Source organism: Mustela erminea, chromosome 1, assembly GCF_009829155.1.
Source record: "Mustela erminea isolate mMusErm1 chromosome 1, mMusErm1.Pri, whole genome shotgun sequence".
Taxonomy (NCBI): domain Eukaryota; kingdom Metazoa; phylum Chordata; class Mammalia; order Carnivora; family Mustelidae; genus Mustela; species Mustela erminea.
The window spans coordinates 139,786,581-139,800,707 of NC_045614.1; the positions used below are offsets into that span (position 1 = coordinate 139,786,581).

General features: G+C 37.1%; 1 protein-coding gene across 10 annotated transcripts in view; it reads left to right on the forward strand.

Moving 5' to 3' along the window:
- PLCH1 (phospholipase C eta 1) overlaps window positions 1–14,127 on the forward strand; it is a 223,850-nt gene that overhangs the window by 131,982 nt on the left and 77,741 nt on the right. For all 10 annotated transcript variants that reach the window (XM_032344188.1, XM_032344197.1, XM_032344180.1 and 7 more), the window contains 2 exons: window positions 8,927–9,056; window positions 13,237–13,407. In XM_032344188.1, coding sequence (XP_032200079.1) covers window positions 8,927–9,056; window positions 13,237–13,407 — 301 coding nt within the window. The remainder of the gene's footprint in view (window positions 1–8,926; window positions 9,057–13,236; window positions 13,408–14,127) is intronic.

The following is a 14,127-nucleotide window of genomic DNA, read 5'->3' on the forward strand; positions in this document are numbered from 1 at the left end:
TCCTCTTTTGCAGGTGTCTTCAATGTCTGTCTGAACAGCACGCATGTATTTTCCTATCCGCTTCTGCATTTAATCTGTACGTTGTATTGTTTTGGTGGAAACACGTGAAGAAAATTTCGCCTCACACAGATAAATGGTTGGAAGGGGGGGACCTCATGGTTAGGGGGATGCTTTGGATTCTACTCTGGGGATGGCTGCACTAAGGCCAGTCGAAGATTCACCTTCTGCCTCCATGGGAGCAAATTGTTCTGGCATACCTGAACAAAACTGAAGTTCTTCAACAAGGAAGAAGGAAGGGAAATGGTTATTGGGAAGACAAGCAATTGTACAAGTGTTCTCCTCATCCAGTTAACTCCCACAAGTTCAGAGTGTTCCAGAGCTTTTAGCCACATATATAAATGCTTCTCATAAACTCTGAAGTAGACCAGTAAGAGCAATGGGCATACTGTTGTTTTTTCTAAATGGTGGCAAAATTTACCCCTTCACTCGACCGTTCTAGTTAAGTGAGAAATGCATGCTTATTGCAGTAAGCCAAAGAATACAGAGCTGCATAACGAAAAGATCAATTGTCTTTATCCCTGTCTATGAATTTTGTACCCACTCTTCCAAGGTTACTGATGTTAACAATCTGATACACCCCCGACCCGGTTGTCTGCTTTTCTGTTGTTGAATTTTGAGAGTTCTGTATATTAATTCCTTAGTAGTTACATGGCTTACAAACCTTTTCTTTTATTCCGTTGGTCTTCTTACCTTCTTGATAGTGTCCTCAGTGCACAATATTTTTGAAGTTTCATGAAGTCCAGTTTGCCTGCTTTATCTTTTGTCACCTGCATTTTAGAGTGTCATACCCAAGAAACCTTTGCCAGATTCCATGCTGTGAAGATTTCATTCTGTTTTCTGTTAAAGAGTTTTATTGTTTTTGGTCTTACATTTATATCATTGATTCATTTGAATTAATTTTTGTGGATGGTATTAGGTAATTATCCAACTTCATTCTTTTGCATGTCGATATCCAAGCTTTCCAGGCCCATTTGTGGAAAAGACTTTTTTTTTCATCAATTGGTCTTGGAGGCCTTGTCAAAAATCATTTGACCATAGATGTGAGGGTTTATTTGTGGGCTATTTTGTTATATTGGTTTATATGTTTGTCTTCATACTAATACAACACTGTTTTGATTACTGTAGCTTCAAGATAACTTTTGAATTCAGGAAGTGTGAGTTTTCCAGTTTTGTTCATTTTCAAGATGGTTTGGCTACTCAGAGTTCCTGAATTTTAGGATGAATTTTTCGATTTCTGCAGAAAATGTCATTGGTATTTGGATAGAAGTTGCATTGACTCTGTAAGTTGCTTTGGGTAGGACTGACATTTTAACTAAATTGTTTTCCAGTCCATGAACATGGATTCCATCCAGTTATATCTTCTTTAATCTCTTTCAGCAATGTGTTGTGTTTTCATTGTGCAAGTTTTTGACCTTCCTTATTAATTCCTAAGTATTTTGTTATTTTGATGAGATGTACATGGAATTATTTTTGTAATTCCTTCTCAGATTGTTAATGTTCATATATAGAAATGCAGCCAATTTTTGTGTGTTGGCTTTGTGTACTGCTACTTTGCTGAATTCATTTATTCTAACAACTTTTTTATGGAGTCTTCAAGGTTTTCTGTATATCAGATCATATCATCTGCAAACAAATAATTTTACTTCTTTCTAACTTAGCTGCCTTTTTCTTCTGCCTGCCTGCCTTCCTGCCTGCCTTCCTTCCTTCCTTCCTTCCTTCTGCTCTGCCTAAAACTTAGTACTCTGTTGAATAAAAGTGGTGGAAGATGGCACCTTTTCCTTGTTCCTGATTATTGAGGAAAGCTTTCAGTCTTTCACTATCGAATATATTTACTGTTTTTTTTTTCATACGTGTCTTTTACTATATTGAAGAGTTTTCTTTTATTCCTTCTGTCTTGAGTGTTTTTATCATGAAAAGGTGTTGAATTTAGTCAAATGCTCTTCTGCATCAGTTGAGATGATGATGTGGTTTTTTTTTCCCCCCTTCCTTATGTTGCTGTTGATCTATTCTCATATGTTGAGCCATTGGTATATTCCAGGAATAAATCCCTCTTGGTCATTGTGTATAATTCCTTTAATATACTGCTGAATTTTATGTGCAAGTATCCTGTTGAGCATTTTTGCACTACTGTTTCTTGGTCTGTATATATATATTTTTCTTGTGGTATCTTTGAGTTTGGCATCAGGCTAATACTGGCCTCATAGAATGAGCTAGGAAATGTACCCTCTTGGGTTTTTTGAGAAGGATTGGTGTTAATTCTTTTAATGTTTGGTAGAATTCAGCAGAGCTGAATTTAAGTTTAAGTATCAAATATTGAGTTTTCTTTGTTAAGAGATTTTTTGGTTACTGAGTCAAGCTCCTTACTGGCTAGAGACCTATTCACATTTTATTTTCTTTGTGATTTAGTCTCTGTAGGTTTTATGTTTCTAGGATTTGTCCATTTCATTTAGTTTATACAGTTTGTTAGTATGCAGTTTTTCATAGTACTCTCTTAAAATCCTTTTTATTTCTGTAGAATTGGTAGTAATGTCCTCACTTTTGTTTCTGATTTTATTAATTTAAATCCTTTCTCTTTTTTTGTTAATCTAGCTAGCTAAAGGTTTGTTAATGCTGTTGGTCTTTTCACAAAGAGCCTACTTTTCATTTCATTGATTTTTCTCTTGTTTTTCTATCTCTATTTCATTGCTCTTTCCTCTAACCTTTCTTATTTTCTTTTATGCTAGCTTTGGATTTAGTTTGTCTTCTTTTTTTCTAGTTCTTTAAGATGTTAAGTTGATGGTATGTGAGATCTTTCTTGAATTTCATTTTTAGTCATTATTTTAAAAATTGTTTGTTTTTTAATAGAATTAGAATTGAGGTGCAATGTTATATTAGCTTCAGGTTTATTTTTTTTTTTTAATGTAAGCATTTATAGCTGTAAATTTCTCCCCATAGCACTGCTCTTACTGTATAAGTGTTGTGTTTCATTTGTCTTTAAGTGTTTTCTAATTTCCTTTATGATTTCTTCTTTGATCCATTGGTTGTTTAAAAGTGTGTTGTTTAATTTCCATAATTTTCTGAATTTTCTAGTTTTCCTTGTAGTACTTGTTTCTAATTTCATCCCATTGTGGTCAAAGAAGATACTTTGAATGATATCTATGTTTTAAAGTTGGAGACTTAATTTATGGCCTAAAATATGATCTAGCCTGGAAAATGTTCCATCTGTCCTTGAGAAACATGTGTATGCTATTGGTTCGAGTGTTCTGTTCATGTGTGTTAGAACTAATGGGTTCATTGTATTGTTTACATTCTCTATTCCCTTATCTTCCATCTGGTTGTTCTGTCCATACTGTGAGTGGGGTAATGAATTCTCCAACTATCATTTAGAACTGTCTACATCTCCCTTCAATTCTCTTAGTTTTTGCTTCATATATTTTGATTTGTCATTAGCTTTGTCATTGTTATAATCATTATATCTTTGAACCTTTTATCAATATATAATGTCATTATTTATCTCTTAAAAATTTCTTTTGATTTAAAGTTTATTTTGTTTGTTATTAGAACCACCTCTGTTCTCTTTTGGTTACTCTTGCATGGAATATCTTTTTCCATCTTTTCACTCTCAGTGAGTGGATCTTAGTTGAGTCTCTTATAGTTGGGTCTTGTGTTTTTATCCATTCTTCCTCTCGGTCTTTAATCCATTTACATTTAAAGTACTTACTGATAATAAGGGACTTACTTCTGTCATTGTGCTATTTGCTTTCTTTATGCCTATATCTTTTTGTCTCTTGTTTTCTGCATTACTTTTTTTGTTTAGTTGATTTTCTTTTTTTGGTAGAGAAATTTTAAATTCCTTCCTCACATCCTTTTGTGTATAACTTATAGCTGTTTTCTTTTTTTTTTATAAACATATAATATATTTTTATCCCCAGGGGTACAGGTCTGTGAATCGCCAGGTTTACACACTTCACAGCACTCACCAAAGCACATACCCTCCCCAATGTCCATAACCCCACCTCCCTTCTCCCAACCCCCCTCCCCCAAGCAACCCTCAGTTTGTTTTGTGAGATTAAGAGTCACTTATGGCTTGTCTCCCTCCCAATCCCATCTTGTTTCATTTATTCTTCTCCTACTCACTTAAGCCCCCATGTTGCGTCACCACTTCCTCATATCAGGGAGATCATATGATAGTTGTCTTTCTTTGCTTGACTTATTTCGCTAAGCATGATACGCTCTAGTTCCATCCATGTTGTCGCAAATGGCAAGATTTCATTTCTTTTGATGGCTGCATAGTATTCCATTGTGTATATAGATCACATCTTCTTTATCCATTCATCTGTTGATGAACATCTAGGTTCTTTCCATAGTTTGGCTATTGTAGACATTGCTGCTATAAACATTCGGGTGCACGTGCCCCTTCGGATCACTACGTTTGTATCTTTAGGGTAAATACCCAGTAATGCAATTGCTGGGTCATAGGGCAGTTCTATTTTCAACATTTTGAGGAACCTCCATGCTGTTTTCCAGAGTGGTTGCACCAGGTTGCATTCCCACCAACAGTGTAGGAGGGTTCCCCTTTCTCCACATCCTCGCCAGCATCTGTCATTTCCTGACTTGTTAATTTTAACCATTCTGACTGGAGTGAGGTGCTATCTCATTGTGGTTTTGATTTGTATTTCCCTGATGCCGAGTGATATGGAGCACTTATAGCTGTTTTCTTTATGGCTACCATGGGGATTATGTTTTACATCCTAAAGTCATAATATTCTAATATGAATCTACACCATTTTAGCTCAATAGATTTTGTTTGTCCATATTTACTGCATTAGAAAGTTTTCATGTTTGAATTAACCAAGTTGACAGCTGAGGGATTTTATATTCTGAAAATATGCTAACTGGAACTACCCCAGAACTGCACAGGGAACAATTTTATGAGAAACAGAGAAACATTTGATGCTTGTGTCAGTGAGGAGAGAAAAGGAAAGAGGAAATTAATGAATAATAAAGCAGAAGCTGATGTCAAAATTTGGGAAAGTTATGTGGAATTAGGGAACCATTCTCATACAGATTTGCCAGAATTTGATAGGGTTTTAGGCAATACCTTAATAACAGAATAATATCCTTGATTGGGCATACATTTAATTACACTAGTTGAGACGAACAGCTTTGGGATGTTCGTTATTATTACATTTCAAATAGGCCTGAAACTTTCAACTGTGAATGAATACTGAGAATAATGAATCTTCTGTGGGTATATGAAAAAAATCCATCCAGTGTAAAATGTAATTCAAGTTATTTCTGCAATATGGTTATGTTGCATTGAGGCAGTTGCAGTACTCATATCTATTATAACCAATATAGTATTGTGTTTAAGGACTCAGCCTGGCATTGTACTGCCTGGCATTCAGCCCCAAATCTGCCATATACCATATAATTTTGGATAAGTCATTCAGACTTTTTTGCCTCAGAGTCTTTGTCTGTCCCCTGGTGATGATATTAATCATAGCATGTGCCTTATAGTTTTGTGAAGATCAGATATCTGAGTTGATACACAGAGTGCTTTATTTATTTTTTTTAAATTTTTTTATTTTTTAAGATTTTATTTATTTATTTGACAGAGATGACAAGCAGGAAGAGAGGCAGGGGGGGGAAACAGGCTCCCTGCTGAGCAGAGAGCCCAATGTGGGGCTCGATCCCAGGACCCTGGGATCACGACCTGAACTGAAGGCAGAGGCTTTAACCCACTGAGCCACCCAGGCGCTCCACACAGAGTGCTTTAAAACACTGTTATCAAACATACATTAAGCACTTATAAATAATAGCTACTGTTTTTATTGCTAAAGAGAGGTAAGAACTGACACATTTTTTCCTTTCCTATTCAGATAAAGTTTGAAATCTCAGTGGCCCCAGCCTGCAAGCCTCACCACTTTCCTCCATTGGTCCGCTCTCCTCCATGGTTCCCCCACCTTATCTCTTGACCCTGTAAGGAAAATGATTACCTCCAGAGGATTTTAGGCAGTCCCTTATGGATGTTGTGAACCAAAGGTTTACACCTTGCCTATAACCAGGAACCTTGTAAACTGAAGCCTGTAGGGTACATCTGGCCTATCGCCTTTTTTATATGTGCTGCTAAGCTAGGAATTGGTTTTCAATGGCTGAAAAAATCAAAAGAAGAGGAATATTTTGTGAAATTGTGAAAATTATATGAAATTCAAATTTCAGTGCCCATAAGTACAATTTTATTGGAACATAACCCTGCCAATTAATTTCTGTGTTGCCTGTAGCCACTTTCTTGTCACGGGAGCAGAGTCAAATAGCTACAACTAAGACCTAATGGCTTACAAATCCTAAAATATTCACTGTCAAGCTTTTTCCAGAAAAGGTTTGCCCACCCCTGCAGTAAATACTAGCATTCAATGCTTTACATTTTCCTGTATTTTTTTTGATAGAAAATTCTAGGCCATAACTTGTCATTCCCAGTTTTTCTTTTCAGAATGATAGTTTCTCTTCTGAAACTATCCCGTATTATGATGAGAATCATTAATTTAGAGCTTTCTTGGGTACTCCTATCTTAATTATGAAGAATAGCTTTAAGATATCAGAAGAATTTTACCTGTAATTGTGTTGTATACCATGTGTGCTGTTACTGGAAGAGAGTTTTGTTTTTTTTTTTCTGTCATAGAATCTTAGAGTTGGAAGGGACTTCAGGGTCATCTGGTTGTGTTCAGTGACCTTACAGATGAAGAAATGGGAGGTCAAGAAGTAACATAAGTAACCCTCTGTCACAGGGCGAGGTCAACAAAGAATCAGGACTAGTGTGCCTTTCCTGGTGTTATTCTACCTCTTTTTGTGTCATACCAATCCCATATCCCCTAAACCAATCGTCAAGGCCAGCTTGTGCGTCTACACAGAAGACCTTGCAGATACAGCCTACCCTTAGGGTTTATATCAGTAGAATACTCATCCTCAGGGTTTGCTTGTCTTTGCCTTTTCTCTGGAGAAGTCTTTGAGAGAGTTTGGTGAAGAAGTAAAAAATGAAAGGATGAGAATATTATCACTACTGGACTCATTTCATCACTCTGAACTCAGCCAGAATACCTTTTTGGGCACAGAGAAGCATCCATAGACAAAAGAAATAGATAGGGATGGGCATTGTATGCCCAGAAAACAGAAAAAAAAATGACATTCAGGTACTTATTAGAAATTGGCCCAAATATTTCACTTTTGATTCTTCAGCTATTTTTACTTTCATCCTGGGTCACCTGTTAACTTCCAGGGATCATGTATAATGAGCTCCTACTTGAACCCTATGAGGAGAAATTGAATTAGAAAGAACTGGGGTGGTTATTTTCAAATATAACAGGAACAAAATGTGAGATGAGGTATTTACAGTATTAAAATGACCTCTATATAAATTTAGATGAAATAAGATTTTTGGTTGTTTTTACTTCTTGAGGTACAGTCTCCCACAACCATAATTTGAATCACCCAAGAAATGTAAATGTGCTGTGTTACCATTGGGTGGACTGTTAATATTTTGGCTTTGAAGATCAGTGTGATGTCATCTGCTTGATAAGCAAATATTATCCATTTCCCCTTTTCTCTCACCTTAGTCCCATTCTCCCATTTGTTGGTTTTAAACCTATACCTTTTCCTTACTTTGATTTTCTGGTTTCTTTCCACCACCTGTTTTTTGCTCTTCATTCCCATTCAAATTTTGAAGCTCAATTTGGTTTTCTAAATATACACATGATTCCCGCCTTCTGTAATTTACTCCCAACAACTATGAATCATCCATTTTAAAAAAGATTTCAGTTCATCCACTGGTTACCATTTATTCTCCTTCCTTACCATGTAAAACAACCCAAGAGCCATTCCCCCTGAGGGGTTTTTTTAAAACCTCAGTTCACCTGATGTAAATCTTTTGTATCCAAATTCAGCTTTATATCCTCAGTCACCTAATACTATACTGGCATTTCGAGAGTAACTTGTAGCATATCTGACTTGCCCTGGAGTTAGAAGTTTGACATTATTAGGCAAGAACCTTCAGAACTAGTAATAGGAAGACCAACATAGTCTAGAGATAGGCCTTCTGCATAGGAGACCAGAGTACTAGACCAGGTTGCCAAAAACCTGGATCTCTTAACTAATTTATCCTTAACGAATTCTCTCTTATCCTCTAGCTTAATATCTTCATCTGAACAATGAGGACATTGAACTAGACCGTCTGAATTTCTGAATGTAGGAGTGGGCCAAGAGAAGGGAACTGAAAACATTGCCTAGTGTGGGGTGTTGTGAAGGTAAAAATACATTAACTGGAAGGTCATAGAGGAAGAAGATGAGGCCTAAATTTGGTATATATGCAGTTTCTTTCTTTGCTTTCTTTTTTTTTTTTTTTAAAGATTTTATTTATTTATTTGACAGAGAGAGATCACAAGTAGATAGAGAGTCAAGCAGAGAGAGAGAGAGGGAAGCAGGCTCCCTGCTGAGCAAAGAGCCCGACGTGGGACTCGATCCCATGACCCTGATATCATGACCCGAGCCGAAGGCAGTGGCTTAATCCACTGAGCCACCCAGGCGCCCCTATATGCAGTTTCTTCACATCATATTTCTTAACGTATTGGCTAAGAATGTGTGAGGTAAAGCAGCTCTCAGGAGGACATGGGTTGAGTCTCCTTTTAAAGCGAAGGGAATCAGGTACGAGTGCCCAGCCACCCGTTGATTATGGTCACTATTAGTGGCTCACTCGCCCGTGGATGGCAAGCAGGGCCTCCTCCAAAGACTTTCTTCTCAAGTTCTGTGTTTATGAGAAATGTCCTTGTGAGTATTCTGTGAGAGAGCCATTTTTATTTTGATGAAAAAAGTGTTTTTCTTGACCTTTCTTCATGTGGGTGAAGCAGACCTTTGAGGAAGCTGATAAGAATGGTGACGGCTTACTGAATATTGAAGAGATACACCAACTGATGCACAAACTAAATGTCAATCTTCCCCGAAGAAAAGTCAGACAAATGTTTCAGGTACGTTTTCACAGTTGGGTTGGCCTTGTATAAAACACACGTTGGAGGTTATTGTTATACTTGGATATTTCAAGGGCTGGTCCGTTTTGTTGGAAGTTGATATTATCTGTTCTGTATTATATTTTTCTTTGAGGAAAAGAGGCACTTTGTTTTGTGAAAGAAAAAAAAAGCTTCTTAAGCTTAACACATATGCACGATTTCACTTCCCAAGATGCTTTTTTATTGTTGCTGTTTTCAGGGAGTGATTATAAGCGCTTTACCTGGCACTTAGATAATGGAGTAAACCCAGTCAAGGGCCTTCAAGGGAGCGATAGCATTTCAGGGGCCCACCCCACAGAGCTCTTGTGAGGATCAGAATCGGACTAGGTAGTCTGAGGAAATGACACTTATTAAAGTCCTTGAGAGGCTCTGTTTCATTTCAGAGGAGTTTAAGATTTAGAACCCATGATGCTTAGAAGTGCTATCTCACTCCTACCATTTAGGGAACCCTCCATAAGTTCATTCAACTGCCTCTTGGTATTAAATGAAATGCTCTTTCCCTCTTGGTCCGTCCTTGAGGAAAACCCATGGGGCCAAACGTACCCTGTGGCCCCCAGTTGGGACTATACCTAGTCCTCTATCGAAGGTACAGAAGTGAGCTCTCTTGAGTGAGTACAAAGACAATGTCAGATTATTAGTAATTGCTAATATACTAATTAAGGAAGTGCTCTTATTTGGAGAGAAGTCACATGCGTGATCCGTGTTTTGCAATAATTTTCTGTTCTAAGTGATTAGGTGATATTTTGTACATGTAAAAGTAAGCAGAGAGTATGATATTTTCTGATGGCTAATGTTTTGTGCTACTTTTGTTTTCTAACCGTTTGTTTTTCGAGGCGGTAAGGACAGAAATGACATGAGGGATGAGTTGCAATGATGAATGGAAGGTAGAAGCTGGTTCCGTTCTGTGACCTCTTACCGTGGCCCTGTCCTTGGCAAGCTCGTGGCTGGACGTGGTTTTCAGTGAGGTCACATTGCACTGGAGAACAGCAGAAGAGAAAGGAAAAGAAGAGAAGGCAGATGCTGTAGAACGAACCCCAGAGATGGAGAGAGGCTTTGGAGGGGAATTGTATTGCCACAAATAGAGAACTGTCTTTCGACTGTATGGAAGGATTTGCCATGTTCCCGGCACTCCCTGTGACATCTCACTTTTGTCCTGTTGTGAGCCCCACACTCCCAGCTGTTCCTTTCCACAGAAAATTCTCATGGTACTAAAGAGGTAGCTTCTGATCAAAGGAGAGGGGCCAACCTTAAAGAGGAAGGCAAAGTGTATACCTACAAAAATAATGATGTGGGGTTACCTTTTGGAAGTTAGATAAGGGAATAACATAAAATATTGATCTATTTTTACTTCTATAATTTTCCCCTTTAGACACCTTTTATTTCTCATGCACTAAGCATTTTGCAGGGCAAATCAGGAAATGTTTTTGTCAAATGTCTTATGCGTTCAAAGTAAATCTTTAGACAAGTCTTAAGAAAACACTAGGGGTCTCTTTTCATGACCTTAGGTTTAAAGACTGACGGAGCCAGAAGTAGGATAAGCAGTAGGTCCTGCTGGAGAACATGTCCACTGCAGGCCTTGTACCTAGCAGGGTTGTGGAAATGCTCTTTGTGGGAGAGGGTTGGGACCAAAGGTCTTGGTATTATTTCAGGAACATTTTTCTTCTGGTTGAATCGCTGGTGCAGACATTGAAGCCTTCCTAGAATTTTCTTTGCTTTTTTGTTGCAAAGCAAGATTCAACTAAAATGTTTTAAAATAAATCTTTTAAGTTCTGGATAGCTACTTTTTTATTATGTAATTTTTTATAAACATATAATGTATTATTAGCCCCAGGGGTACAGGTCTGTGAATTGCCAAGTTTACTACTTCACAGCACTCACCATAGAACATACCTTCCCCAATGTCCATAACCCCACCACCCTCTCCCTACCTGCCTACCCCCGGCCACCCTCAGTTGGTTTTGTGACATTAAGAGTCTCTTATAGTTTGTCTCCCTCCCAATCCCATCTTGTTTCATTGATTCTTTTCCTACCCCCCAAACCCACCACTTTGCATCTTTACTTCCTCATATCAGGGAGGTCGTATGATAGTTGTCTTTCTCCGATTGACTTATTTTGCTAAACATAATACCCTCTAGTTCCATCCATGTCATCGCAAATGGCAAGATTTCATTTCCTTTGATGGCTGCATAGTATTCCATTGTGTGTATATACCACTTCTCTTTATCCATTCATCTGTTGATGGACATCTAGGTTCTTTCCATAGTTTGGCTATTGTGGACATTGCTGGGATAGCTACTTTTGAAGTCTTTGAATGCTGTTGTTTATATGTCAGAGTTTTATTGTTCTTAATTGTTTATATTTATAAGGAAGTCTTGAAAAATGTTTTTTTCTCTGTATCTAGGGTTAGATACTTTGAAACAAAGGTATGGCAGAAATGTGAATATTAGACCCAGTTTCTTAAGACGCAGTATCTGTACAAACAAGCATCTCAGGTTCCCAAACTGGATATTCTATAGACCATTCTCCTTCTACCTTTGAAAGGACTGAAGACAGTCAGCTCCATAATGAAACTGTGTATGATTTAAATATTGGTTAAAGTGTGTGCTCATAGTTATCCCAAGGTTAGCAAAATTTTTAAAAATATATTTTTTATGAGCATGTTGACTTGCAAAGCTATGTCTAAAACCCCATAACAGCTGAGTATAGATGTCGCAAAACCTGGGCAATTCAAGATGCCATTCATTCCCTGTCAGTTCTGGTTCAGTTACAACTGTGTTCACTTAAAATGAAGATCATATGAATTGGCTGCTCATTACATATTCCCAACAATTTTAGAGTTTCCTCAAAAATTCATCCAATCAGTAGGAAGATACACGTTGAAAGATTCTTGCTCAATATTTCTAGAAATGAATAATTTCAACTAGAAATCAGTCCAGGTAGATTTTTCAGACTTCTGTGGAGGGAAAACAAGGAAGTACCAATGATCCTGATGGCTGTAAGAGCAATAAGCTACCTAGGCCGAATTAAGAGAGATTCTATTATATTTAAAAATTGTATTTTTTTTTAAAGATTTTATTTATTTATTTGACAGAGAGAGATCACAGTAGACAGAGAGGCAGGCAGAGAGAGAGAGAGAGAGAGGGAAGCAGGCTCCCTGCTGGGACTCGATCCCAGGACCCTGAGATCATGACCTGAGCCTAAGGCAGCGGCTTAACCCATTGAGCCACCCAGGTGCCCCTAAAAATTGTATTTGATTGAATTACAGTTCAGAAGCTGGTCAGAGAGTAGTATTTTCATAACATGTTAAATATTTTTTCTCTTTTATTCCTGGTTTGTCTTGTCCAACATTTCTTTTTCCTTTTTAAAAGATTTTATTTATTTATTTATTTATTTATTTGAGAGAGAATAAGCCTGAGGGGCGGTTGGTCAGAGGGAGAGGCAGACTCCCTGCTGAGCAAGGAGTCTGAAGCAGGACTTGATCCCAGGACCCCGCGTCACAACCTGAGCCGAAGGCATTGCTTAAGCCACCCAGGCACTCCTCAACATTTCTTTTTCATTCTTCGAAAGACCAGCTCTTGGTTTAATTGTCACCCTTGGATGATATATCTGTTTTCTATTTCACTGCTTTTTGCTAAAGTTTATAATTTATTTCCTTGTATTTTCTTTAGCCTAATTTTCTCTAGCTTTTTGAGTTTAATTATTGAGTTGAATTATTATCTTATCTGTTTTTAGTTTACCTTGTTCTCTAATACGTTGAAAACTTTATTTCCTTCTAATTACTGCTTTAAGTCATCATACGGATTTTAATCTGTAGTGCATGTGTTCACTTGTATGTTTCGTTTCCTATTTAAAAACGTATTATGTTGCCTTCAGACATTTTTTTTAAAAACTTTTTTTTGGTTGGTATATAAATTTACTGTGACCAGAGAAATTGGTTTTTATAAAGTTGAATCTTTATAACATAAATCTTTTTTTTGTGGTCTAATAAATAGTTAACTTAAATCGACCCATGTGTGCTTGAAAAGAATGTGTTTACCATTTGTGAAATGTGTTCTAGCCTTTTTATAGTAAATATGATTTCCCAGTACTGAGTTTCCTATTTCAAACTCTCACAATACCTTTTTTTTTCCTCTGCCTTTAGGAAGCTGATACAGATGAGAATCAAGGAACTCTGACATTTGAAGAATTCTGTGTTTTCTACAAAATGATGTCACTGAGACGGGACCTTTATTTGCTGCTGTTGAGCTACAGTGATAAGAAAGATCACCTAACTGTGGACGAGCTGGCGCAGTTTTTGAAGGTGGAACAAAAGGTATCATTAGACTGTTGAATTGAATTGTTTACTTAAAAATACAACTATATAAGTGTCTTCTGGTGTTGGACATAGGTACACTCTACCTTTAGGATAGAGGAGTAAATATCACAATTCCACCAAAAAATCTTATGAGTTATTTTTAACAGATTTCTAGCAGCTTTTATGAGGGAGTGATAAATTGAACACTCACATAATTTTTTAATTGAAATAAGTTGAATATTTTTCCACAGAGTAAGGAATGTTACCTCATGTGTTTCATTTTAGATATAATGGTTATGTTTTCTTTATACTAAAAATATAGGTAGGTATTTGTTAAATGTGACATAATTCTTTTTTTCTTCCTGAAGATCTCATTTTCATTTATTTATTTGAGGGAGAGAGAGAGAGAGAGCATGAGTGGGCTGGAGGGGCAGAGGGAGGAGAAGCAGAATCCCCGCTGAGCGGGAAGCTTGACATGGGGTTCAATCCCAGGACCTGGAGATCATGACCGGAATCAAAGGCAGACACCCAACCAACCGACTGAGCCACTGAGGCACCCCAACTATGACATAATTCTTAACTAGTAATATAGTAATTCATTGATAATTTTGATAGGAAATTGACATTGGATCATATCAGAAGACTAAGTAAATTAAGTCCTGATTAGCAAAGAGAACCCCTAAATATATTTAAAATAAGAACGTTTCTTTTAAAAAAAAAAAGATTATATTTATTTAT